At 38.7% G+C, this 26,982-nt stretch overlaps 1 protein-coding gene across 1 annotated transcript in view; it reads left to right on the top strand.

The window, feature by feature from the left end:
- PGM5 (phosphoglucomutase 5) overlaps nucleotides 1–26,982 on the top strand; it is a 237,807-nt gene that overhangs the window by 47,166 nt on the left and 163,659 nt on the right. The window contains exons 4-6 of the mRNA XM_043965537.1: nucleotides 363–488; nucleotides 2,698–2,888; nucleotides 5,316–5,470. Of these exons, the coding sequence (XP_043821472.1) occupies nucleotides 363–488; nucleotides 2,698–2,888; nucleotides 5,316–5,470 (472 nt within the window). The remainder of the gene's footprint in view (nucleotides 1–362; nucleotides 489–2,697; nucleotides 2,889–5,315; nucleotides 5,471–26,982) is intronic.

The raw sequence follows: 26,982 nt of genomic DNA, 5'->3' as shown, positions 1-26,982 counted from the left end.
AGGGAGAAATTATGTAACGCAAAATTTTATAAAAAATGAATGTTGAAAACTATTTTTACATGCAATTGGAAAAAAATAAAATACTATTTAAATCCCCCCCCTCAAAAGAAAAGAAAAAAAAAAAAGGTCTCCTGGATTCCACGGAGTTGAACCCATTTTTAAGCCACCAGGTCAAATCAAGTCAAGTCCAGTCTAGTTGACAAATATTTATTAAGTACTCACTATATCCCAGGCACCACACTAAATACAGGAGATACTAAGAAAGGCAGAAAATAATCCCTACTTTCAATAGGCTCACAGTCTAATGGGGAGGTGACTCACACAGATCACTAACATGATCTCCTGTTATTTCCTGATCTTAGTGGAGATAGTGGATCCAGTGGACATCTATCTCAACCTACTTCGGACCATCTTTGATTTTAATGCTATTAAGAGTTTGCTGACTGGACCCAATCAACTTAAGATCCGGGTGGATGCTATGCATGGAGGTAAGCTCATTGACTTGGCAAGAGAGGTTAAGATGGACCCTCAGACTCTTAACTAGCTCCATTTGCTTTCTTCTAATAATGAGGAATAATAGATTCATTGGCATTCTGATGCTGTAGGTATTCTCAGATATGAAGAATTCTAATTTAATTCTTATAATGCTGGTAAAAAAAAGGGTGTGAAAAAGTGAGTTTGAAGTTATGGATATTACATATGGATGTGAAAAAACTGTAGTATTTGGTTCTTTTTATTTTTCAGCATCAATAGGATATTCTGAAAGTCCTAGGAGTGTGGTAAAATTTAATAGCTTAAAGATTAATTTTATGTGTAATCTTTAGTAGCTCTAAGACTTAGGGGACACTCTCTATTTGTATAGGTAGAATCATACTCTTAGAGTTAGTCGTAAGAGATTTCAGAAAGTACCTACTCCAGCCTCTACCTAGATCATGAATCTCGTCTGCAATATCCCTTCTCAGTGGTAATTTGAAGGGCTGTGTGTCTGAGTTAAAGTTTATGAAGCTCAGCTTGGAAATTAGCATCATGTGGGATTTGCGCTTTACAGAGAGAAAAAGATTAAGTCAAAACATGCTTCCTTCAACGTTTATTTTGAACAGTAAATTTCATTTTGGTAGATGTAAAATTATATCTCTAGGTTGTTTTAATTTGCATTTCTCTAATCAGTAATGATTTAGAGGATTTTTTCATATGACTATAAATTGTTTTAATTTTATAGTGAGGCTAGCATAACACTGTACAGACACCAAAAATATTTTTCTTTTAAAATTATTTTTATTGATGTTAACATTATACTTTAGACAATCAATAAACATGTTGATGCAAAATTAAAATATATATAGTTTAAACCTTAAGAGTATTTTATGATTTTCCAGTTACATGTAAAGATAGTTTTCAATATTTGTTTTTATAAAATTTTGAGTTCCAAATTTTTCTCCCTACCTCTCTTTCCTCCCCCCTCCCCAAGACAGAAAGCAATCTGATATAGGTTACATATGTACAGTGACATTAAACATATTTCTGCATTAGTTATATTGTGAAAGAAGAATCAGAATAAAAAGGAAAAACCTCAAAAAAAAACCACCCAAAAGTAGAAACAGTATGGTTCAATCTGCATTCAGATTCTACAGTTCTTTTTTTCTGGATGTGGACAGCATTTTACATCATGAGTCTTTTGGAATTGTCTTTGATCATTGTATTGCTGAGAAGAGTTAAGCCTATCACAGTTGATCATCAGTGCTCACTTCACTCAGCATCAGTCCACTTAGGGCTTTCCAGGTTTTTCTGAAATCTGCCTGCTCATCAATTTTTATAGCACAATAGTATTCCATTACATTCATATACCAGAACTTGTTCAACTGTTTCCCAATTGATGGGCATTCCCTTGATTTCCAATTCTTTGCCACCACAGAGAGGACGGCTATAAATATTTTTGTATATGTGGGTCCTTTTCCTTTTTTTATGATCTCTTTGGGATACTGGGTCAAAGGGTATGCACCGTCCTATAGCCCTTTGGGCATAGTTCCAAATTGCTCTCCAGAATGGTTGCATCAGTTCACAAAACTTAAAATATATTACAAAGTATAATACATTCACAGAAATAGATAGCGGGTAGACATAATACTTGTCACATAAATTCACATATAGTCTTTTTTTTTTCCCCTTGCGTGGCAATGGGGGTTAAGTGACTTGCCCAGGGTCACACAGCTAGTAAGTGTCAAGTGTCTGAGGCCGGATTTAAACTCAGGTCCTCCTGAATCCAGGGCCGGTGCTTTATCCACTATGCTACCTAGCTGCCCCAGACATACAGTCTTTTGAGAAAAAAAAACAACAACAAAAACAAGCCTTAGCAACAAATAACCTACTTTTTCCTGATAATTCTTTCAGACATTTAAATCTCAGAACTCCACTCATTTTACTCTGTTGCTTATGGAAGTAAGCCTGGGCCTTGAAGACTGGGCCACTAGAGTACAAGCTCTGGTAGGCTCTGTGTGTGAGCCCACGAAGCTATTTTTCAAGAAAAAAGGTCATGAAGCTTGCATGTTTTACTTCATGTTGTATTTTGAATTATGACCAGTGGATTTTTTTCTCCTGGTGTTTTAAATGGGTTACTGTGTATGTCTGTGACTGGAACAAAGAGATCTCCACTCTCCTGCAAAGATTTGAGGTTGGGTGACACATTGTCTTTTCTTCTAGTTATGGGACCCTATGTAAGGAAAATCCTGTGTGATGAGCTAGGGGCCCCAGCAAATTCGGCAATAAACTGTGTTCCCCTGGAGGATTTTGGAGGACAGCACCCTGACCCCAACCTAACATATGCCACCACCCTTCTGGAGGCAATGAAAGGAGGAGAATATGGTTTTGGAGCTGCATTTGATGCTGATGGGGTGAGCATAAAGGACTGGTTCTCTCCTAACCATTTACTAGAATACTTGAATGTCAAGTGTTTTGTGGTATAGTGGGAAAGGTGATGAATTGAGAGTCCGAGGACCTGGGTTCAAAACCTGTCATTTACAACTTGTGTGGCCTTGGACAAGTCCAATTTTTACTTTTCTGGGTTTTTTCATTTATAAAATGAAAGGTTTGGGTGAGATCAGTGGCATCAAACTCATGGAAACAGGGCTGCTGGGTTTTTTTTTTTTTTTTTAGTGAGGCAATTAGGGGTTAAGTGACTTGCCCAAGTCACACAGCCAGTAAGTGTTAAGTGTCTGAGGTCGGATTTGAACTCAGGTACTCCTGACTCCAGAGCTGGTGCTCTATCCACTGCACCACCTAGCTGCCCCAGGGCTGCTGATTTTTATATAAGGATCTTAAATATTTCCCAATAACTTTTAAGTTTAGTTTGGGCTGCACTAAGGAGTGTTGTGGGCTGCATGTGACCCAGAGGCTATGTTGGACCCTTCTGGACGAGATAACCTTTAAACTTTCTTCTAGCTTTAAAGCTATCTTTCCACAACCCTAACTGTAACCAGAGAGTTAATGTGTGTGGTTTCAGTACAATTCCCAAGTGGACAACTGTACTTGAATTGTATTGTCTTTTCAATCTACTTTTGGTCAAATTTCGCTTAGTACCTTTTCTGTATTTAGGAGGAGCATTGGGATAGAAATTAGCAATTTCTTAGACTGTGCTTTTGGTAACCATTCACTGATTCCATATTATGTACTGATTACCTACTTTGTATAAAGAACTGTGATAAGGTCAATTGCAAGCCATTTTTGAAATCCTTTTCCCCTTGGACCCCGAGACAAAGATATCCTTGCTAATGGTGGTGAGCTATTCTTGTGGGGCAGCCATCCTGATGAAGCCTAAGAATTCCTAGGCCTTGCTTTTGACCTTGTAGCAGAACCCTTTGGACTTCTAGATTTTTCTAGCCACCCTGGAGTAGAACTTTCCTACATGTATTATCTTTCCCATTTAGACTGTGAGCCCCTTGAGAGTAGGGACCATCTTCTTTTTCTGTTTGTATTTGGCACATTTGTCCAAGTGCTTGGCATATAGTAAGTGCTTGATAAATGCTTTTCAGTCATTTATCAGTACAACTAGAGAATCTTGGGGGCAGCTAGGTGGTCCAGTGGATAAAGCATGGGCCCTGAATTCAGGAGGACCTGAGTTCACAATCTGGCCTCAGACACTTGACACTTACTAGCTGTGTGACCCTGGGCAAGTCACTTAACCCTCATCGCCCTGCATAAAACAAACAAACAAACAAACAAAACAACGACTGAATCTTAGAACAACTAGAGCTCTTTGTTAATATTAAAGAAACAACCAATAAAACAACACTATGTTTTTCAGATGAGGAAAATGAGGCCCAGAGAAAATAGGTGACTTGACCCAGGTCTCTTGGCAGAGCTGGGACAATCATTCAAATTTAATAAATGCTTGTTGATTGACAGATTGATCTCCATCCTCTCAGTTTAGTGCTCTTGTCATTTCATCATTATGTTTTCAATCTGCTATTTCAGCCCTTGGTGCTTGTGAGTCCATGTGAAAGGAAACTAATGAAAGTCTGAGGCAATTGCCAGCATTTAATCAATTAATTAAGCACTATATAGGCACTGAAAATATTTTTTCTTTTAAAATTATTTCTATTGATGTTTCTGTTATAAATGAGCCAACCAATAAACATGTGGACCATGTCTGTTGGTATATGCAATATTCCATACCTATTGTCTCCCATTTCTGTAACAAAGGAAGGGAGGTGCATTTTTGAACTCTGAGACCAAGCTTGGTCATTATATTTACATAGTGTATAGATTTTGTTGTCATTATTTCTGCCTTTTGTTGTCATTGAGTCATTTCAGTTGTGTCTGCCTCTTGTGACCCCATTTAGGGTTTTCTTGGCAAAGATATTGGAGTGGTTTGCCATTTCTTTCTCTAGCTCGTTTTACTGATGAGAAAACTGAGGCAAACAGGGTTAAGTGATTTGCCCAGGGTCACCCAGCCAGTAAGTGTCTGAAGTTGAATTTGAGCTCTGGTTTTCCTGATTCCAAGCCCAATGCTCTATCCACTGAGCCACCTAGCTGCCATCTAGGTCTGGCACATAGTGAGCGTTTAATAAGTGTTCCTTGATTGGTTGATATTTTGGGATATATCAGACCTTTCTTCCCGAAGAAATTTTAGTTGGGCAAATCTTAATACCTTAGGAGAGCCTGAGATTGAGAAGCAATCTTGACACTCTACCATTTGGGCTGAAAAAATGCCTTCAGAGATGTTTTGGCATAGGAGAAGCAGGAAATCAGCAGACTGTGGTAACTGGGATGGGTTGTTATAATGCCTCTGCTTGGTAATTTCCACATTTCACTTCCTACAGGACCGTTACATGATTCTAGGCCAAAATGGCTTCTTTGTGAGTCCTTCTGATTCACTGGCCATCATTGCTGCCAACCTCCCTTGCATTCCATATTTTCGTCAGATGGGAATTCGAGGATTTGGGAGAAGTATGCCAACCAGCACCGCCTTGGATAGGTAAGGAAGAAGTGTTCATCCTGAACAGCTTTCATTCTTTGAGATTCATTTCAGTCATGCCTTTGGGACCATTACTTTATTTCCTCCACTTGTTGAACATGTTCATGTGGAACTTGTTGATTCTATAGGAGGGAGGTGATCTTGTGTGAATGTTTGCTTTCATTAACTGATATAAAGAAATTTACTTCAGGGCCTGAATTTTGTCTGGTTTGTGGCTACTGGACCCATTGATTCCACTTGTGGCTTTCAGTCGGTGGTGGTAATGCTTGGCAACTGGTGGAGAATTTGCTAGACTCACCCAAACTTTTGAATTCCAGAAAAAGCAGGTTGGCAATCTGCAGAAGAATAAAGGAGAATTAATGTTGTCTCTTGTTTCAAGTTGGATTAGGTTTTCTCTGAGTCCTTGCTGAAGTAAGGAAGGAGGAGAGGAACTTGATTATGGAAAATAATGTTAGAAAGGCATGTCTTAGAATCATCTCTTTTACGAGATGATTTCGAATTCTTTTTTTTAATTTTGAATTCTTCATGGGGGTTTGTTTGGTAGTTATCAATGAACTTAGCTCATCTGAGGAAAAAACTTTGACTTTCCAAAGCTCCTTTTGGGCATGGGGGAAAAGAGCCACTGATATGTAAATATTATTTGTATAAATTAGAAAATTACTTATTTCATGAAACTATCTTTAAACAAAATTTTAAAGTAAAGTAAAATTAATCCTTCTATATATTATGCTCATGTAGAGCACATATTCTTACTAATTTGATAATGTTTTTGGTTGGAAGAGAGAGAAGCAGAAGAGTAGATAGGGCATTGGTTTTGGAATGAGGAAGACCTGCATTCATAAGTCTGACTCTGACACTTACTAGTAGTGTGACCATGGAAAAATTATTTAACCTCTCTTTGCCTCAGTTTTTTCATCTTTAAAATGGGGGGGCTGGTTTTGATGGCTTACAAGGGCTTTCTAGCTCTAAATATATGATCCTATGTATAGCTTCAAAGACATTTTCCTCTGTCTCTCCTTTCCTTTAATTTGCAAACTTTCTCTTACTCATACCTTTGCAGATTCATCCATTTCCATTTTCCTAGTTGTACAGAACTCGCAGACTCTGTCTCACCCTCTTATTCTCTCTCTCCCTCCCTCCCTCTCCTCCTTGTTCTTTCTCCCCTCCCCTCCCCTCCCCTCCTCTCCTCTCCCCTCCCCTCCTCTCCCCTCCTCTCCTCTCCTCTCCCCTCCCCTCCTCCCCACCATCTATCCCAACCCGTATATTGGGACACTTACCCTTTGTAGGCAGACCCATGCTCCACAAATCTCCAGGGCATGATATTTGAATAGGAGAAGGCAAGCAATGATTTTCTCCTCATGCTATCAATTACAAAAAGATGGTGTTGCTTTTCACTCTCTTTTATAGTGAGTAAACTAGGATAGTCCAAACTTGACATAAAAGGAATAAAAATAGACTTCAACTATTCGATAAATGGTACTTTCTTCTCCCCTTCTTGACTCTAGTCTATCTTTCTAGCTTCATTGTACATTACTCCCCTTCTCTTAATTCCTCATCTTCTTTCTTTGTGCCAACTGTTCCCCATGAGTGGCTTACACACCCTCCTCACTTCTGCCTCATAGAATCCCTTACTTTCTTCAAGATACACTTCAAGGACCACTTTCTACAGAAAGCCATTCCTTTTTCCAACTGCTGGGGTCCTTCTTCTATAATTACCTTATATTGAACAACTGCATATTTATTTTGTATTTATACTTAAATATGCATATGTTATCCCTCCATTAGAATGTAAACTCCTTGAGATCAGGGATCATATTTGCCTTTCTTTATATTCTCAGGAGTTAGCACAGTGCTGGGTACATAGTAGGTACTTAATAAATATTCATCGATTGATTTGATTGATCAATTTGACTAAATCAGCAGGGGCAAGATGAGGAAGGTGGGCAAACCTCAGTTTAAAATTCATGTCTGATACCTTTAAAGGGTAGACTGAGAGAGTATGACTTAGTTGCTCATTTCTTCCTTTCCAAGGTTCCCTAGACTTTTATAATTCCATGATCCTTTATGAGTCGGCGAAAATGTTCATGAAGCAGTGGAATAGATTGCTAAAACTGTTTCTGGAAACTCTAAGGAACAGAAAGACAAAAGGACTGTATTTCTAAGCTAGAAGCAGGATGCCTCGTTCTACTGAGTGCTGTGCTTCCTTCTCTTGAGCATTCTGAATAATTAGACTCCCTCAAGTCCTACCCAGATGCCTCATTGTGCCACAGTGAACTCTAGTCCCTCAAAAACCAGGCTAATGGAATAAAAGCTTTGGCATGTCTTGCCAAACTGAAAAGATTTTTGATACCAGTTGTTGATGGATGACCATCCAAGGATCAGTTCAGAGAAGCTCATTGTCAGAAAGTTCATCAGCCACTAGCTGATAATAATCTTTTTATGGTCATAGAAGACCATCTACTAATTCCATGTCAATGTATTAGTAAGTAGCCATGCCAATAAGGTCACAGAGACTTGGAAATATTAATATTGCATGATTATCAAATGTATAAATGACACGTGGCATAGTGGACAAGAGTGGTAAAATTGTAGTCTGGGAGACCCAAGTTTGAATCCTGTCTCAGACCCTTGTTAACTGTGTGAGTTAGTCATGTGACCTCTTTTACTTTCACTTTCTTTATCTGTGAAATGGGCATAATCATGTCACTCTTTTTCAGGGTTGTTGTGAGTATAAAATGAGATAATATTTGTAAAGTGCTTTGCAAATGAAAAGCATCAAATGAGACAATAATTGTAAAGCACTTAGCACTGTTCCTGGTACACAGTGGGTGCTATATAAAAGTTTATTATTATTATTATTATTAATTACTGGCAGAGTGAGATAAACATAGTCCACTTATATGTTGTTTTGTAAATTGTGTAACTTAGTCTTAGTTTTTTTTTAAATATGTAAAATGTACCTATCTCACAGAATTGTTGTGAGGATCAGATGATATAACATATATAAAGTGTTTTTCAAATTGTGAAGATTTATACAAATGCTGCAGCAGCAGCACAGGAGGCTGGAAAGAGTAGAATGTATTCAATGACAGAATTTTAAAAGATCTTGGCAGAATAGAATTATGGGCTGAACTAATAAGATTAAATTTAAGAGAAATAAATGCAAAGTCTGGCATAGATTTAAGAAAAAAAACTACATAAATCCATGATCAGATGTATATAGACAATAGTTTGTGTGGAAAAAACATCTGGATCCCCCCTCCCCCCATCCTCGACAAGGATTGCAAGCTAAAAATGAAACAATAATGTGACATCGCATTTCCCCCCAAAGTTAATTTGTTTTTAGGCTGTACTAATATCAAGGGATTGTCAAGAATGAAGGAAGTGGTAATACTACTGTAATCTGACCTAGTCAGACCACATCTGGAATGAATGGAGAGATCGATAGATGGCTGAATGGATGGATGGGTGGATGGATAAATGAATGAATGAAAAAGCAAAAGCACTGTTCTTTGGAGAATTGTGTTCACTTCTGGCTAGGCATCATATCCTAGAAATGCCATTGACATTGATGTTGGAGTGGGTCCAAATGAGAATGCTAAAAATGACCAGAGGAGTGGGGATTAGGTCACACCAAGATTGATTAAAGGAACTAAGAATGGAGGATGACATGGGGTTTAGGATAACTCAGAAGAAATTTCTCCTGTGAGAAGCAAAACCAAAGATGACAGGACAGACACATCAAGGAATCAAGAGACTATTAAAGTTTAGATTGATCACCTAGATATCAGGACAGACACACCTAAGAAATAAGGGGAGATAAAATTCTATAGCAGGAAAATCACTTAGGTGTGGCTACTACCTGACCGGAGCTAGGAGACAGAGATAACCCCAAAGGTCAGGACCATCCTTTCAAAAATCTAACATCTCCCTGACTCTCAGGAATATGACAAGCATCCAAGCTTTACCCACTCCACCCCAAAAAAACCTTTCCATTTTCAGGTGATCACTCCATCTACTCTCTCTAAAAGCATTGCCCTTTTTTCTAGTTTGGGGAGGTAAAAGTTCTAAACTTTCCTCCTGGCCAGATCCCCTTGTGCTGAATAAAAAAACCTTTTCTTTTATCTTTAATCAAGATTGTGTGGGAGTTGTAATTCTTTACAGAGGAATACCTAAGGATCTTTTTCTCTCTTGACAGAGAACATGATAGCTGTTTTTCTGTATTTGTTGAGCATTCATGTAGCAAAGGAATTAGTCCTATTTCTTTTGGTCCCAGAGAGCAGACATAGGAGCAATGGGTAGTTGTGAAAAGAGAAATTTCAGTTTCATATAAGGAGAAACTTCCAGGCAACCAGAGCTTTCTGGAAGTGGAATGGACTGCCCCTAAGTCATAACTCTTTCCCTTCTCACTGTAAGTCTTCAAGGACAGACTAGATGAGTCCTTGTTGTGTGTGTGGTAGAGGGGATTGTTTCAGGGGTAGAGAAAGGACTAGATGTTCTCTGAGATCCTTTTCATTCCTGAGATTCTATGATCCATGTCCATAAATTAGGATGACACTCTACCCTCTATTCCCCAAAACCAATTGATGCAGTTGCCATACTAGAGAGGAGATGGCCAGTAACCTACCAAAAACCAGATCAGGAGAAGCAGCTTTTGTTCTGACAATAGAAACCGCTTGGCCTCTTTCTTGTGGAAATTTCCCAGTCCTTCTTGATTTCACTTTATCCTCCCCTTTGCAGTAAATCTCTGTTTAAGTCAGAAACTAGAGGCCTTGCTCAGAAATTTCACAAAGGACCTGTTCTGATATGTAAGTGACCATTTAAAAGGATTATTCATGCTTGCTGGTTGGGATTCAGAATTCTGTAGGGCTCTGACTTGCTGATTTGTTTTGGCTAATTTGATATCTTGTACAGCTCCCAGGTGGATTTTTTGTGGTGCTTGCTTCATAAATTTCTCTACTTGTAGGTAAAATAAATACTTTAAGCTTTGGTGCTGAGTCCAGGTCTTGACGGGGGTTTCCTATATTATTTATTTATTTGCAAAGAAGATGATGATAGAAATGTGCCAACAACACATCAGGCAGGCATTTTATAGGACTAAAATACCAAAGCCTCAGGACAATGACTTGACTAGAAGAAAGGGACGCTCAATGGCACCCTTCCCTGTATTTGTGGTATTTCTGAGTGAGATGAGGATTGCAGAACCCAAGAATTCAAAGCCCCCTTGAAGCTGATGAATTATTCAGACAAACTTCCATTGTTGGACAGTCAATTGTAGTTCCCTGAGGCAAGCTACGAAGTATCTTTAGTTTCTGCTTACTCAAACAAGGGCTCCATTTATGAGAGGATAGGACAGTTTTCAGTCTTAGACATAGCATTCTTTTGGGCCCTTGTCATTCTGGATGAGTCTGATTTGTGGTTACAAGGGAATGTTTTTAAAAGAAAAACAAATTGGAAGTTTACTAGCGCCCCGAGGTTCCTCTTCACCCCATTCCCTAATGTTACATCATCTTGTATCATCTTTCAATGTGATCATCTTATGAAGACCTCATATATGAAGCATATCAGTCAGGAGCCTTGCTTTCTAGAGAGATTTACAATCTAAATTGTGGCCCACAACGTTTTCTTCTTGGGGCCCCTAATAAGCATATCTACTCCAAAGAAAGACAGATTTGGTCCCATTCTTAAGAATATGGAGATGAAGTTCCTTCTCCTTCTCTTTTCCTTTCTTGTCCCCTGCATTCCCCTTCCCACCCTGTTTTTATGTCACTCATTTGCCTTGGTGACTTTTACTTCCTACATTAGAGTGAGATTGGAATTTTGGGTCAACAGAATGTATGCTATTTGAGGGCAAGAATTATTTTGTTCTTTGTATCCTCATTGCCTGGTATTTCATGTTTGTTTAATTGAATTCAGTTGAATTGAACTGAATTGGAGTTAGGGCCAATGACCTGAAAAACATGACTGAATGAGTAGAAAGAACTGACAGAACCTTTGAAAATATTAATTGTTCTGGATGTGGTCCATGGGCAAATGATTGCCAATTGCCAGACTAAAAATACGAACTGAATATGGACCATATTTTGTCTTAATGTAGATGTAAATGCTGCAAGTATATATGCAAGTTCTTATTGATCTATAATGACTTTAGCTAGGAGCACATTCTTTGGTTTGGTTTTATTTTTATACCTTGGCTGAGAATGATGGACAACAGCTCAACTAATGGCTCATATCATTTCCCATCTATTGCTTCAGCTGTATTGATCAGTTTCAGCTCCTTGACACATGGATGTCATCAGACTGTATTCTGATGTCATTTGCCCAAGAATATCAGGACATTATGAAATGAAAAGAAAGCCTATTTACCTTTGGCAATGGTTTTCTAGTCAGATCCTCAAAGAGTCTATACTGAATATTTTATATCTCTATGTGGATGGGGGTAAGATGTTGGATTGTAATTGGAATTAAAAAAAAAAGCAAAAAAAATTCTAAGTGTTCCCAAAGGAGGTCATTTTTGCCTTGGATATGTCATTTTTTGGAAGTTTGGATCATTTGCTCTGGTTACGACAATCAAATCAACACTACCACTCCTGGAAAAAACATATCAGTCAGTTGTTCTATAACTCCAGTCACATTCCTGATGGCCTCCTTGACCAAAGCACCCCACCCTGGTCACCATTCTACTATATGTGTTGTCTTCCTCTATTAAAATATAGGAACCTCAATGACAAAACCTTTCCTTCCTTCCTTCCTTCCTTCCTTCCTTCCTTCCTTCCTTCCTTCCTTCCTTCCTTCCTTCCTTCCTTCCTTCCTTCCTTCCTTCCTTCTTTCCTTCTATCCTTCTTCCTTCCTCCCTGCTGCATCCTTCCCTTCTTCCCTCCCTTCTTTCCATTCATTGAAGATAGAACTGTAAATGAAAACCATCAACCCTTTACTTTCCCATTTGGAGGGAGTGTGTGTGTGTGTGTGTGTGTGTGTGTGTGTGTGTGTGTGTGTGTGTGACAAACTATTTCATTGGTCATACTGGCCTAAAATAATCTTACTTTTTACAAGGAGTGTTTCCTGTTCCCCTTAATGCTAATTCCTTTCCTTTGTTCATTATCTCTAATTTATCCTGAATCTATCTTCTTTGTATATAGTGTTTTTCATGTTGTCTCTTCTTGTATTAGATTGTGAGATTTGTGAGAGACTATCTTTTGCTTTTCTTTATATCCCCATTGCTTAGAAATGTTTGACACACAGGAGGTGCTTAACAAATGCTTATTGACTGATTGGCCTGTCAGCATTCAGCATATTAATTCACTTCATCCACATAATCTCTGCAATAGATAAGCCACATGGTATAGTGGAAAGATTAGGAATAGGTGTTAGAAAACCTGGATTTTAGATTAAGATCCATGCTCTTATTGTTTATATGATACCAGGCAAATCACTTAATTTCTCAGAGTCTATTTCCTCATCTTTAAAATGGGAATATTAATACATTCTTACCTCACACAGTTGTCATGAGACTCAAATAAATGAAACATGTTACATGAAAACCCCATATGAATAAATGTAAGATGATCTTATTAAATACACAAATAGATCTGTGATCTCATTAATTGGAATGTTCCCTTCAATGAGGTAATTCTTGTCCAGGTCCTTCTGTAAATTCATCTCCAAGGGGGTTTGTGGTGGTTGTGAACAGGCTATAACATTTAATGAAGAATTTTGAAGAATAGGAATAAAAGCTGTCAGGAAAAAATGTGATAGGAAGAGAAGATAGATTTGGGTTGGTGAGGATGAGGAGTAAAAACAGGTTATTATTATAAAACTCTTAAATAAAACTGGTTAATTCCAGTGTAGATTATTGAATACCCAAGATTCATTGTTATTTTAATTACCCTACTGATTTAGCACAGTGTTTGGCACATAGTGGGTAATTAATAAATGCTTATTTCCTTCCTTCCTTCCTTCCTTCCTTCCTTCCTTCCTTCCTTCCTTCCTTCCTTCCTTCCTTCCTTCCTTCCTTCCTTCCTTCCTTCCTTCCTTCCTTCCTTTCTTCCTTCCTCCCTCCTTTGATTCAGAAATTCAAGATCTGCTTTACCTATTGTAAAGTCTCATTTCTGTCTGCAAAATCACCTTCAGAGTCTTGACAGGGTGATTTTCCTTTGTGCATATAACAGGTTTTGAATTTTTTCTCTCTAAAGAATCACTCCTGATGCTTTCTCACATGGCTTTTTGTATTTAGGCCATCTGGAAGCCACTTCAGTGGCCTATCCCTAGTCCCTTGAGCCAAATTACTCTCCAGGATGGTTTAGATACCTTTTAAGGAAAAACTAGGCTAGTCTGGATGAGGCAGAGCCTAGGATATTGCTCGTACTGCACCATCACAAACGCTTACTTTCCTTTTTTTTTTTTTCTTCTTGCTAGGAACACTGCATTTTTTCAAAATTTAAGCACCCAGCAATAATAGCAACAGTAGTACTAGTAGTGGGGGGGGGGGGCGCAGCTTGGGTTGGCTACAGTGATAGTAGCAACAATTTTAAGAAGAAAGGAGGGGCAGCTAGGTGGTGCAGTGGATAAAGCACTGGCCTTGGATTCAGGAGGACCTGAGTTCAAATCCAGCCTCAGACACTTGACACTTAACTAGCTGTGTGACCTTGGGCAAGTCACTTAACCCTCATTGCCCTGCAAAAAACCAAAAAACCAAAAAAAAAAAAAAGAAGAAGAAGAAAGGAAGGAAGGAAATAAACATTTATATAGAATGTTGCTTGTGAGATGTGGAAGATGCTGGCACAGGACCACCCATCATGGTGTGCCTGCATCAGAGAAGGTGCTGTGCTCTGTAAGCAAAGCAGAATTACAGTAGCACAAAGGAAACATGGGGTGTGCAAATCCAGAAAGAACTCCATCTCAAATGTTCAGACAGACCTTTGTATGGGGCAGCTAGGTGGCGCAATGGATAGAGAACTGGCCCTGGAGTCAGGAGGACCTGAGTTCAAATCTGGCCTCAGACACTTGATACTCACTAGCTGTGTGACCTTGGGCAAATCACTTAACCCCAATTGCCTCACTTTAAAAAAATAATAAAGGCTTTGTATCCCTAAGAGAGGGAATACCTCTTCCAACAAAAAATTTTGGGGGGCAGCTAGGTGGTGCAGTGGATAAAGCACCGGCCCTGGATTCAGGACTACCTGAGTTCAAATTCGGCCTTAGACACTTGACACTTACTATCTGTGTGACCCTGGGCAAGTAATTTAACCCTCATTGCCCTGCAAAACAAAAAAAACACCTGTGGTGGAGCCTTCTGAGCTCATATTGGGTTGGTCAGTCATAGTCGAACACACTGTACCTTGACCCCAGCATTGGGATGTTATTGGCCCTCTTCCAGTAGGAAGGATGAACAACAATTATGTGCCTGTCACTGGTCTATGTGCTTTTTTTTGTTTTGTTTTGTTTTGTTTTTTAGTGAGGCAATTGGGGTTAAGTGACTTGCCCAAGGTCACACAGCTAGTAAGTGTTAAGTGTCTGAGGCCAGATTTGAACTCAGGTACTCCTGATTCCAGGGCCGGTGCTCTATCCACTGCGCCACCTAGCTGCCCCAGGTCTATGTGCTTTTACAAATACTATCTCATTTGTTGAGGGAGCATGGGATGGAAGATAGAATGCTAAACATAACTAACTCTGAAATTTCCTAAGTGATGTTGGGCATTTAAATTACTTGAGCTTTATGGTCTTCAGGCAATCCAATTGGGGTTAAGTGACTTGCCCCGGGTCACACAGCTAGTACGTGTCAAGTGTCTGAGGCTGGATTTGAACTCAGGTCCTCCTGAATCCAGGGCCGGTTCCACTGTGCCACCTGGCTGCCCCCCAGCATAGTATAATTGAAAAGGAATTATATTTAACACAGTTCCTGGCACATAGTTGGTACTTAATAAATGTTTATTCCTCTCTTCTATGAGTCATCATATATCTACCAAGTCAAAGATATCTACACATATCACATATCTACCAAGTCAAAGATAGATCAGTGGAGGGAATTCCCACACTAGAAGTTCTGAAAGTATAGATCCTTTAGCAATGTCTCTATACATCAAAGGGTAATCACTGAAAGAAAATATATAAATTGAGACCCTTATATGAAGACACATCTGGAGATTGTTCCCCTCTGTGCAGAAGTTCATTTAACATGATAGGGTAGAGCAAGAAGGCCACATTTATTTTGTATGAACTTACAGTGAAACAGATTTTTCAATAATGATATATCAGTGTTGAAGCTCTTGGGCTACATAGCAACCACATTGAAATGTTAAGCAATCTGCAAGATCTCATTCTTTAGTTATCAAGTCCATAATAGCAAAACAATAACCAATTGAAGAGTTAAAAGCTTATTTTGGAATTTGTTTCATTTGGGGTTTCATCTTTCTTAGTATGATATCAGCTGTACAATACTGCTAGTCATATTTTCTGACAGGTTAGTTTGCCAAAGTTTTTGCAGCAACTAAGGAACAGGCAGAGCAGTAGTGTTTTCTGTAAAGAAGGTGTCACTCTGCAAAGGCTAGAGTAATAACAGGTTGTTTTGTTATGGGCAAATAGTAGGGGGTTTGGGAAAAGGGTTAGGGTTTGCGTTCTTAGGAATTTCTCTTTAAAGAATTACACTCTCTTGCACACAAAACCAATTGAATAAGATAATAGTATATTTAGGGGCTGGGGAAGGGAAACCAAGAGAGAAATCCTTGGACTTCTTCTCATGGGGAGAAGGCATGGCACAGAGTGTGGCTCTGAGAAACCAATCTCCTCAAGCAGAAGACAGGCAGATACTTTTATAGAGGTCCGATGGTGGCCCAATGAGGTGATTGTCTGACTGTGGAAAGTTCCCCTATTGGGGGAGGATCATCCCCCACTGGTGGTGGCTGGGGGAAGTTGGGTGAAAGGTGGCTCTGGATCTCTCAAGCCATCTCTCTGCTCCTCATGCCACAAACTAGCAGCCACATCCAATCCCATCTCCCTGAGGGGTGGGGGAGAATGGTTAGGTGTGTCTGTCCTTTGGTTTAGTTTCTCTAGGAGAAGGTTCTTTGATGTACCCCAGAGAACTTCTGGGGTATGCTATCCCTATACCACTTTTTAATTCTGCAACTTTGTGCTACTATTTGATGAGGAAATGATCATATGTCATGATCGGTCATAGTAGGAAATATTACTTACTAAATGAGTAGAAGTTGTAGGGCTGGCTTTGGCTCAGTAGTTCCTTCACAATCACTCTTAATCTTGCCATGTGTGATTGATAAGCATATATGTTTGAGCCCATGGGTACTTCCTGGCCCTAAAAAAAAAAAGGTGTAGGAAGTGCCTTTGATGAACTATTTATTCATAGAAACTTAAGTTGTATGAATAAGTTTTACATTGTACTCATTTGACTCCATCTTGTTTCTAAGTTGCCTGAGTAGATGGCTGATACACCATGGGATAAATATTAAGTCCCACGAGTTCCAAAATATACTCATGGCGCCATCCTTCCATGTCTCATTTTTAGAAGCCAGCTCCGTCAAGCATACTATATTTGCAAGCACTTTTTGTTAGTCATTGTCAAATCTATCTGTGGGAGGGAGATTTGTCAACATCAAGAAAAGACTTAAGTCCTATTCTTAGATTTTCCATTGATTTAGCACATGGCCTTGGGCAAATCACTTTGCCCCTTAGTGGATTTCTGCCATCATATCTAGGGTTCATAGTTAATGGGCTAAATTGTGTCATTGGACATGCATTTGCATTCTTGTGGGAATCTTAGCTTTGGGGTTTCCCAACTAGTTGCCTTTATTTATAATCTAAGCTTTGCCTTCTGTCAGCTTAATGGTGAAGAATTTTTGTATTTCCTACTATAGGACATTTTATCCCCTTCTGATTAGTCTTATCCTTCAGATCATAACTTCTTTTCTCTATAGCTCTTCCTGTGCCTCCTCCCTCCTAAACCTCATCTTCATCCTCACTTCACCTACTAGCTACTCTACTCCTCCCTGCTTTATAAGGCCATCATGCTTACCTTGACTTTATATTTCTCCCTTTCAAATCTTAATGCTATAGTTAAACAGTTTACTTTTACTCTTGTTCCTACCTGGGCCCCTGGGTCTTATCACTGCTCATGTCTTTCCAGACCCCATCCTTATATTACTTTCTCCATCTGCTTGCTTACTCCTACTCATGTGCACCTGGGGGAATGTCACATGATTGAGTTCATTCATTTATTATTCTCTGATTCATTACCAATCATCCTTTGTACTGCTCCAATTCTTTTTTCTTCTTGAGCCACTCTCACTCTCCACATCCCCAGGCAGAGGATGTTACCTCATACTTTACTTAGAAAATTGAAGTCATCTGTAGTAAACTCCCTCTTTTCACCAATATTATGCCTTACATTTCCTTCCTCATATTATCTCCTCTACTTGTACCCTTGATCTCATCCCTTCCTGTTTCCTTCTAAAATTTGTCCATTCAATCATCTCTCTGTTTCTAACCTTCAAACTCTTTTCACTGACTCAAAACCTGATGTCTACAAACATGCCCCAAAGCATTTACTCATTCATTTTTTAAAATTAAAAAAATTAATTTACAGAATAAAACAAGCATTTCCATAACATAGTACAATAAAAAGATGATTGCATATGAAATTGTAAATCTACTATGCATAACTTGCTATTCCTTTCAAATATACAAAAAATTATCATGTAAATTGTTTTCTTCCTGCACACCTGAGATGGTTACCATTAGATACAAATAGGCATATATAGATATGTATATAAATTATTTTATAATACTTCTATTTATCAGTTCTTTCTCTGGATGCAGATAGCATCTTTCTTCATATGTCCTTGGTGGTTAATTTGAGTATTTATAATGTGTCAACATAATTTATTTTCTCAAACTGTTTACAATGTTCTCTTGCTTCTACTCATTTTGCTCTTTATTATTTTGTGCAAGTCTTTCCACATTTTTCTAAAATCATTGATCTCATCATTTCTTATAGCACAGTAGTATTACATCACAATAATCTACCATGACTTGTTCAGCTATTCCCCAATTGATGGGTATCCCTGAAGTTTCCATTTTGACATTACATAGAGAATTACTATTTTACGACATATAAATTATTTTCCTTTTTCCCTAATTTTCTTCAGAAATAGACCAAGTAGCGGTATTGCTGGGTCAAAGGTAGTTTAATAATTCTTTGGGCATAATTCTAGATTGCTCTCCAAATCAGTTCACAATTCCACCAACAATGAATTAGTGTCTCAATTTTTCACATACACTCCAACATTTGTCACTTTCCCCTTCTATCATTTTAGCCAAATTCTTAAAACAAAACCAATCCTTCACTTGGTCATCTCAAGCAGTATTCCTATTTCACTGCTGAATCCCTCTTAGAAACCATTGATATCCATTGTCTACCTTTCCTTATGAACCACTTCTCAATCTCTTGCAATTTGACTTCTGAGCCCACCACTTGACTGAAACTTTTCTTTAAGGTTACCAAGAATCTCTTAATTGAGAAATTCAGTGATATTTTCTCAGTCATTTCTCTTGACTTCTATTCAAATTTAGACACTATTCATTTCTCCCTCCTCCTGGATTCTTTTTCCTCCTTGAGTTTTTCTGTACTTTGTGCTGGTTTTCTTATTACCCGAATGACTGTCCCTTCTCAGTTGCTTTACCAGATTATTGTCTTTGTCGACCCCCTAAATATGTGCATACTCTGTCCTGAGTCCTCTTTTGATTTCTATTCTGTCAGTGATCTCATCAGCTATCATAAGTTCAATGATCATTTCTATGAACATGACTCCTAAATATACATATCTAGCCTTATCTTTCTCTTAAACTCCAGCCCCCATCACTAACTACTTGTTAGACAATTCTATCTGGATGTCCCAACAACATCTCAAACTCAATGTGTCCAAAATAGAATTCATTGTTTCCTTCAAAATCCACCTGTTTTCCTAATTTCTATGGAGAATTTTCCCATCCTTTCATTTACTTGGTTTGCAACCTGTGAGTAATCCTTTACTTCTGCATTATCTCTTACTCCCATATCCAATCATTTGCCAAGTTGTGTTGATATGCTCTCAACACCGCCCCCCATATTCCTTTTCTCTACTTACATAGCTACCACCCTAGTTCAGAACCTTATCACTTGCACTATTTCAATAGACTCCTAATTGGTTTCTTCATTTCCAGTTTTTCTCCTCTGCAATCTACCTTCCACACTGTGGTCCAATTGATATTCTTTTAAAAAATTAAACTTTTTTTTAGTTACATTCTTTTTTTTTTTTTTTGAGTGAGGCAATTGGGGATAAGTGACTTGCCTAGGGTCACCCAGCTAGTAAGTGTCAAGTGTCTGAGGCCGGATTTGAACTCAGGTCCTCCTGAATCCAGGGCCAGTGCTCTATCCACTGTGCCACCTAGCTGCCCCAGTTTCATTTTTAAAAAAAATTTTTTGAGTTCCAAATTCTTCCTCTCCCCTCTCTCTCCCTTTTCTCTCCCCTCATTGAGAAGGCAAGCAATTTGATATGGGTTATACATGTGCAGTCATGCAGAACATATTTCCATATTAGACATGTTGTAAAAGAAAACATGGATCCCTCAAACCCTTCCCACTCCCCGAAGGAGGAGTTTCTGCTAACCTGTTTTCCAGTTTTCCCATCAGGTTTTGGCAAATAGTGAGCTCTTGTCCCCAAAACTTGGATCTTTGGGTTTGTCAAACACTAAAATACTATGGTCATCCACTACTGAATCTTGTGTACCTAATCTATTCCACTGATCCACCACCTCTCTATTTCTTAGCCAGTACCAGATTGTTTTGATAATTACCAACTGATATTCTTAAAGCACGAGTCTGACTATGCCTTCTATCTGCACAAGAAGTTTCAGTGATTCCCTATTGTCTCAAGGATAAAGTTTAAAGTTCTTTATTTGATATTTAAAATCCTTCACAGTCTGGCCCCATCCTATCTTTCTAAATTAGTTATTTAGCACTGCTCTTCAACGACTCTATATCCCAACCAAATTAGCTTACCTTCTGTTCCTCACATACGACATTCCATGTCCTACCCCCTTGTTTTTGCAGAGGGTATACCCCGTGCCAGTAATGGTTTCCTTCCTTATCACGGCTTCTTGGAATCTCTTCAAGGCTGCAGTCACATGAAACTTTCCTTGATTCCCTTAGTTGTTAGTGCTCTATACCCTTCTTCCCCTTCCCTAGAAATTTAATTTCATTTACTTTGTGGATATTTGTATTTATTTATCTCCATATTAATTCTTCTCCCCCCCACCCCCATCCCATAGAATAAAAGCTTCTTGGAGCTATTGACTTGTCTTAAAAAGACAAAATCTTTAGTAGATAACACATTGATTGACACATAAATACTTGTTGAATTGAATTGACTTCCATTTTTAAACCTCTTGGCCTTTGCACACAGGTGGTCTCCATGGCTGGAATGTATTCCCTCCTCACCTCCACCTCTTAGAAACTTGTGGTTGTTCAGTTGTGTCTGACTCTTTGTGACCCCATTTGGGGTTTTCTTGGCAAAGATACTAGAGTGGTTTGTCATTTCCTTCTCCAGCTCATTTTACAGATGGGGAAACTGAGGTAGACAGGGTTAAGTGACTTGCCAAGGGTCACATAGCTACTAAGTGTCTGAGGCCACATAGTAACTCAGGAAGATGTCTTCCTAATTCTAGGCCTGACACTTTCCATTGTGCCACCTAGCTGTCTAGTTAGATAAAGCACACAGTTCAGGTGTCACTTCCTAGCAAAGCCTTTTCTAATTCCCCCTAGTTGTTTCATGATTGTTAAATTACTTTGGATTACTTTATATACACTTAGAATTTACTTATCCATGTTTATAGTTGAAGCTCCCTGAGGGCAGTTATTGTGCCCCTGTATTTTCGGCCTTTTATCTATAGTATCAGCACACAGTGCCTTGAATGAATAAAAAATATAAAGCATTGATTTTATGTCAGGCACTGTTCTGAAGATAAAATAAAAGAAACAATTAGACTGTGAGCTCCTTACTTTCAACACATAAGAGAGTTCAGCTGCAGAGCAGATGGAAAGACCCAGAGGTCTAAAGGCCTCTTTGAAAGAGTAGATTTCAAAGCTCAAGAGTCTTTACACATTGTAGGTGCTTAATAAATGTTAGTTGAGTTCTAGTATTTAAAATATCACACCCCTCAACACTTACAGCAGAATATATCCTTTGGCCACCCCCAATAGAACAATAACAGTGTTCCCCAGCCAATTTTTGTACTGTAATATCTTTGAATTTACTGTTCACTGAATCTCTTCCTGTTGTAGGCTTATGTACTAACACTATAGTATAAGACCTTCTTCTTTGGCAAAGATTCAAGTCATGTTTAAAGTGAAGGAGTTTGACATTTAATGGTCATCAGTCACTTTTATTAGTGACATAAAAGATGTAAGGAAGACGCAGGATAACCCAAGCTAACTCTGAACCATATGGCTTGTCAACCTGCCAGAGCATGAAGGCCTATGGAGTTTGGCCAAGTTTTCATAGGAAGGAGAAAAACAATAGACTGTTGTTACCTAGAAGATATTTTTTAAGCAAAAGTGCCAATTAAAGATTTTCCCTGTGTATATAATTTATTGAATAATGTGCTTTGTATTTTCAACAGTATTTTGCAACTTGGACAGAAAGTCTTCACAAAACAACATGGCAGACTTCTTACAGCAGAGCTGAAGTGGTGACTAAATACCATGGATCTCCCTTTGCCAATAACTTCCTTTCATACTTCAGGAGTGCCTGATTTCCTTTAAAGGTCGTTTCTTCTCCTGGATGTTCCTTATACTAATGAAATCACTGGCCCAATCCCTATCCCTAACCCCATGTGCCAGCTGCTGTGCCTTAGGGATACAAAACCAAAAGTGGGACATTCCCTGCTCTTGAGATGTTTATATTCTACTGGGGAAAAATATATGATGAAGATGTAGGTCAACTACAGGTTGATCAAGGCCTACAGGTAGGCCATGGCACTGAGATTTAGCTCTCATCTACTTTTTTTTGCCAGAAAAGTAGCTTCTGAGCTTTTTCCTTGTAAATGAATCTTTGGAAGCTGACTTTGGGCCTAGAACCCCAGTTAAAGAAAATGGCAGGTTGTCCTTCAGAGGAGCAAATACTAGTCTGGTAGAGGACTATATCAAACCTGTTAGTAGAAGGGTGTAAATAGCACAGGAGGTGCCATCTTAGATCAGTAAGTCCTTAGGAAAGAGGGCAATAGATTTGGAAGAACATAGCTCTTGGACAGGAAATATTAGGAAAGGAACTATGCCAGGGATGTGCTGGTAAATGTTTTTTTGTTTTGTTTTGTTTTTTTATTTTTGGAGGGGCAATGAGGGTTAAGTGACTTGCCCAGGGTCACACAGCTAGTAACTGTCAAGTGTCTGAGGCTGGATTTGAACTCAGGTACTCCTGAATCCAAGGCCAGTGCTTTATCCACTGCGCCACCTAGCTGCCCCGCTGGCAAATGTTTAACTACAAACTATGTATCTGTAATGTATCTGTATGTATGTATATATATATATATATATATATATTTATATATGCATAATACATTTTAAAGTTTAGTTTGCATTATTTAACATTTTCTCCTTTACTTTCTTAAATCTAGATAATCATCAAAACAATAAATCAAGCCTGATTTGAAATGTTTGCTGATTTCCAAGGTGTATGTACTGACAGTGAAAATTTAACAATTGGCTATAACACATTAATGAGCGTGATCCAGCAGATCTTTGCTTTATGTTAACAAATTCAAAACTTCTGGGAAGACAGGAGGAAAAGGTAGAAACAGGGAAAAGAAAGTCTCAGGATGAAGACTTCTAAAGATCACATAAACTAATATATTAGTCTTCATTCTGGAGGTAACAGACTTTACCAGCCTCTTAGGAAGAGGAAGAAGGTCAGGCATGATCTGGAGTCAATTTGTACTGGCTTGCCAGAGTCTGTTGTTAAATGTTCACAGGGAGCATTTACACCTGGGAAATCAACAAATGCTATAAATCAGGGCTTGATTTATTGTTTTGTTGATTTAAGAAAGTGATAAAGAAAATGTTCGGAATGTAGATTAAACTTTCAAGTGTGTCTTTTGTATATTTTATCTTACTGGAAAGCTTCTTGTTAAATACTTACCCCTCAATTCACTGAGTTTTCTGTAAGGCAGAAAATTAATTCAATCAAATCTTGTGGTCTAAGAAGTTGACCTTCATAAATGAAGACAGAAGTTGTCGATCCAAATTGTTTTTCATGGTACTAACTTTGATACTGTCTGCTGCACACATGTTTTTTGGAGGTAAGCCTGGAAAAAGCTATTTGGACACCTGGGAGCTCCCATTTCTCACTGCCCCCTGACAGTAGGACATGTAGAATTGTGATGAATGAAAATGTCCTAGTCAACATTAAAAAGGAAGGGAAAAATATTCTGAATCAGCAAGGGACTATCCTGTGGTGAAAGAATCCTTCATAGTAGGTGAAATTGTACTTTATTACTCTATGTGTGTGCAACAGGTTTTTGGGGCTCTTGGTCTTTCCTTCATCTGAACCTAAATAGCATTTTGTCCCTGTGGTATTAACTTATGTTCACTATAGAATTATAATTATCTCTGAGTATTGAGTGATTCCTACATTAATTATAAACTCGACACAGAAAGAGAATGTGTCTTATTTAACATAGTAAGTGTTTGGGGGGCAGCTAGGTGGCGCAGTGGATAGAGCACCAGCCCTGGAGTCAGGAGTACCTGAGTTCAAATCCGGCCTCAGACACTTAACACTTACTAGCTGTGTGACCCTGGGCAAGTCACTTAACCCCAATTGCCTCACTTAAAAAAAAACAACATAGTAAGTGTTTGCTGAATTGGATCGAGCTGATCCTTATCTCATAAAAACTTAATACTACCAATAAAAAGAGAGGGGACTAGCTATCCATGCAGGAAAGAGAGGGTGGATGAAGACTACATGTTGCCTGGATTATACCACTTATTTAGGCAGACACAGCATTGAGTTGGTCCATCAGCATGGACATCTTGGATAGGCAGTGCCAATGGACTGGTCAAGAATTGAAAAGATGGGGCTAGATTGCATGTGGGAAATTGCTTAGCATTTTGAATTATTTTCATCTGTTTGGTGCTGCAAAAACCCCTCATCTCTTTAACACTAATATTCTGCTGGTGCTATTGGACTACAAATCATAAGATACATAGGATCATAGATTTAGAGCTGAAAGGGACCTCTGAAGCTACTTAATCTATCTCCCTCATTTTAGAAATTAGGAGGCTTTAGTGCAAGGAATTTAAGTGACTTATCTAAGGCCACACCAATAGTAAGTATGGGAGCAGGGATTTGAACCTGTTCTTCCTGATTTACAATCCATCATTTTAGCTAGTTAAGTAGCAGATCCAAGACTTGAACCCAGGCATCTTTTTAGAGAAATGATTTGTCTCTGGGCAAATGCCATGCTTTCCTTCCTCCCTCCCTTCCTTCCTCCCTCCCTCCCTCCCTCCCTCCCTTTCTTCCTTCCTTCCTTCCTTCCTTCCTTCCTTCCTTCCTTCCTTCCTTCCTTCCTTCCTTCCTTCCTTCCTTCCTTCCTTCCTTCCTTCCTTCCTTCCTTCCTTCCTTCCTTCCTTCCTTCCTCTATTGAAAAATAAAATCTGTTTGCATTTGCTTCCTGGACAAAAGCCATTATTTTCCAAACAAAAATTAAAAAAAAAAATCTCTCCATTAGTAACTCCATTGATGACAGATTTTTGATTTAGGATTACACACAAATCCCATTAAATAAATAAGGAGATTTGGGTCCATATTGTAAGCACTTTTTCATTCTATAATCTGTAGAGTTCTGCCAAAAGCTAAAATGTAAAAAAGAGAGTAATGGCAAGCATAAATACATTATTTTTGACATGGGTATGTATGTGAATAAGTGGGGATAGGAAAAGAGGAAAGATAATGGAGATTAGCATTCTTTCCTAATAATGTAACACTACTGACTAGCTATCAAAAACTTTACTTGTCTTTCATCCCCAGTTCTTTAGACCATAATTGTTATGTTCTTTGTGTAACTTCATGTCTTTGGTTTTCAGTATCTTCATCTGTGAAATAATCAGGTTGAACAACATGATTATAACAATAGCTAACGTTTAAATAGTGCTTTACTTATATTATCTCATTTGATCCTTTATAGAAACTCTGCGAAGTAGCTGCTATTATTCACCTTCATTTTACAGATGAGGAAACTGACAGGTTAAGTGACCTGTCCAAGACCATAAATATTTGAATGTGATTCTTCCTGATTCCAATCCCATCCATGCTACCTATATCTCTAGGGTCCTTTTTAGGCTCTATAATTCTATTCTAGTAGTGAAGGGTATAGAATCTTATACTTCATTTTGAAAGTATTATTTCAACAACTCCCATGGATTCAACTATCATCTCTATGAAGATGACTCATGAATCTACATATCCAGCTGCCATTTCTTCCCCAAGCTTTTGCCCTACACCTCTGACTGCCTACTGGACTTTTCTATTTTCCCCTTAGGCCTCTCAGTGTCTCTAACAGGACACTTCCTTCCCTCCAATCCCATCCCTCCCACTAACTTCCTTATTTCTGTTGAGGGCAATTTAGGAGTCATCTTTTGCTATTCACTTTCTTATCTTTCTCCTTTTCTTCCCCCTTATTTAGTAATTTTCTAAGTCTTGTCAATTTTATCTTCTCAACATTCTTATACCTATTCACATGCCTCCATTTACACCACAATTATGCTAGTCTCTTTGCAAAGCCTTCTATTTGGTTTGCCCCCATCCATCCTCTCTCTTCTCCATTGCATCCTCTACATAGTTTCTAGATCGATATTCTGAAAATGGGCTGATAGGCAATTAGGGTGTAGTGGATAAAGAGCTGACCTCAAGGCCAGGAGGACCTGGGTTCAAGGCTGCCTCTGACACATACAGGCTGTTTGAGTCCAGGCAAGTCAGTGTTCTAGTCAACTCTGTGGGATTATAAATTGCAGCAAAGGTGCCTACCTGCATCAGTAAAGACAATTTCCTCATCTGGGAGTTCCCTATATGAATCACAAGGATAGTCCTTTCCCTCCCAAATAGCTTGTGGCCATGTCATTCCTCTGATCAAGAAACTTCAGTGCTTCCCTCTCGCTATGAGGATAACATATGAACTCTTCTTTGGCATTTAAAGCCCTTTTATGATCTGACTCCATCCTCTTTCCAGGTTTAATATGCAGCACTCTCCTTCTCTCATTGGTCCTTCCAACTAAACAGGCCTTCTTGCCAGTACACGTCTCTTTTGCCTTTGCACTGGCTGTCTCACATTCTTGGAATGCATTCTCTTTCTTTGACTTTGTCCCTTGGAATCCCTTTCTCCATTCAAAGTTCAGCTCCAGGACCATCTTCTCTCCCTTACTTAGTCCCTCTGTTGTTAGTACCCCATCCTGATTTGTAGTTTTAATAATTGAT

Source organism: Dromiciops gliroides, chromosome 1 (assembly GCF_019393635.1).
Source record: "Dromiciops gliroides isolate mDroGli1 chromosome 1, mDroGli1.pri, whole genome shotgun sequence".
Lineage (NCBI taxonomy): Eukaryota > Metazoa > Chordata > Mammalia > Microbiotheria > Microbiotheriidae > Dromiciops > Dromiciops gliroides.
The sequence above is the reverse complement of the archived record's forward strand: the minus strand, read 5'-3'. Positions and strand labels throughout refer to the sequence as shown.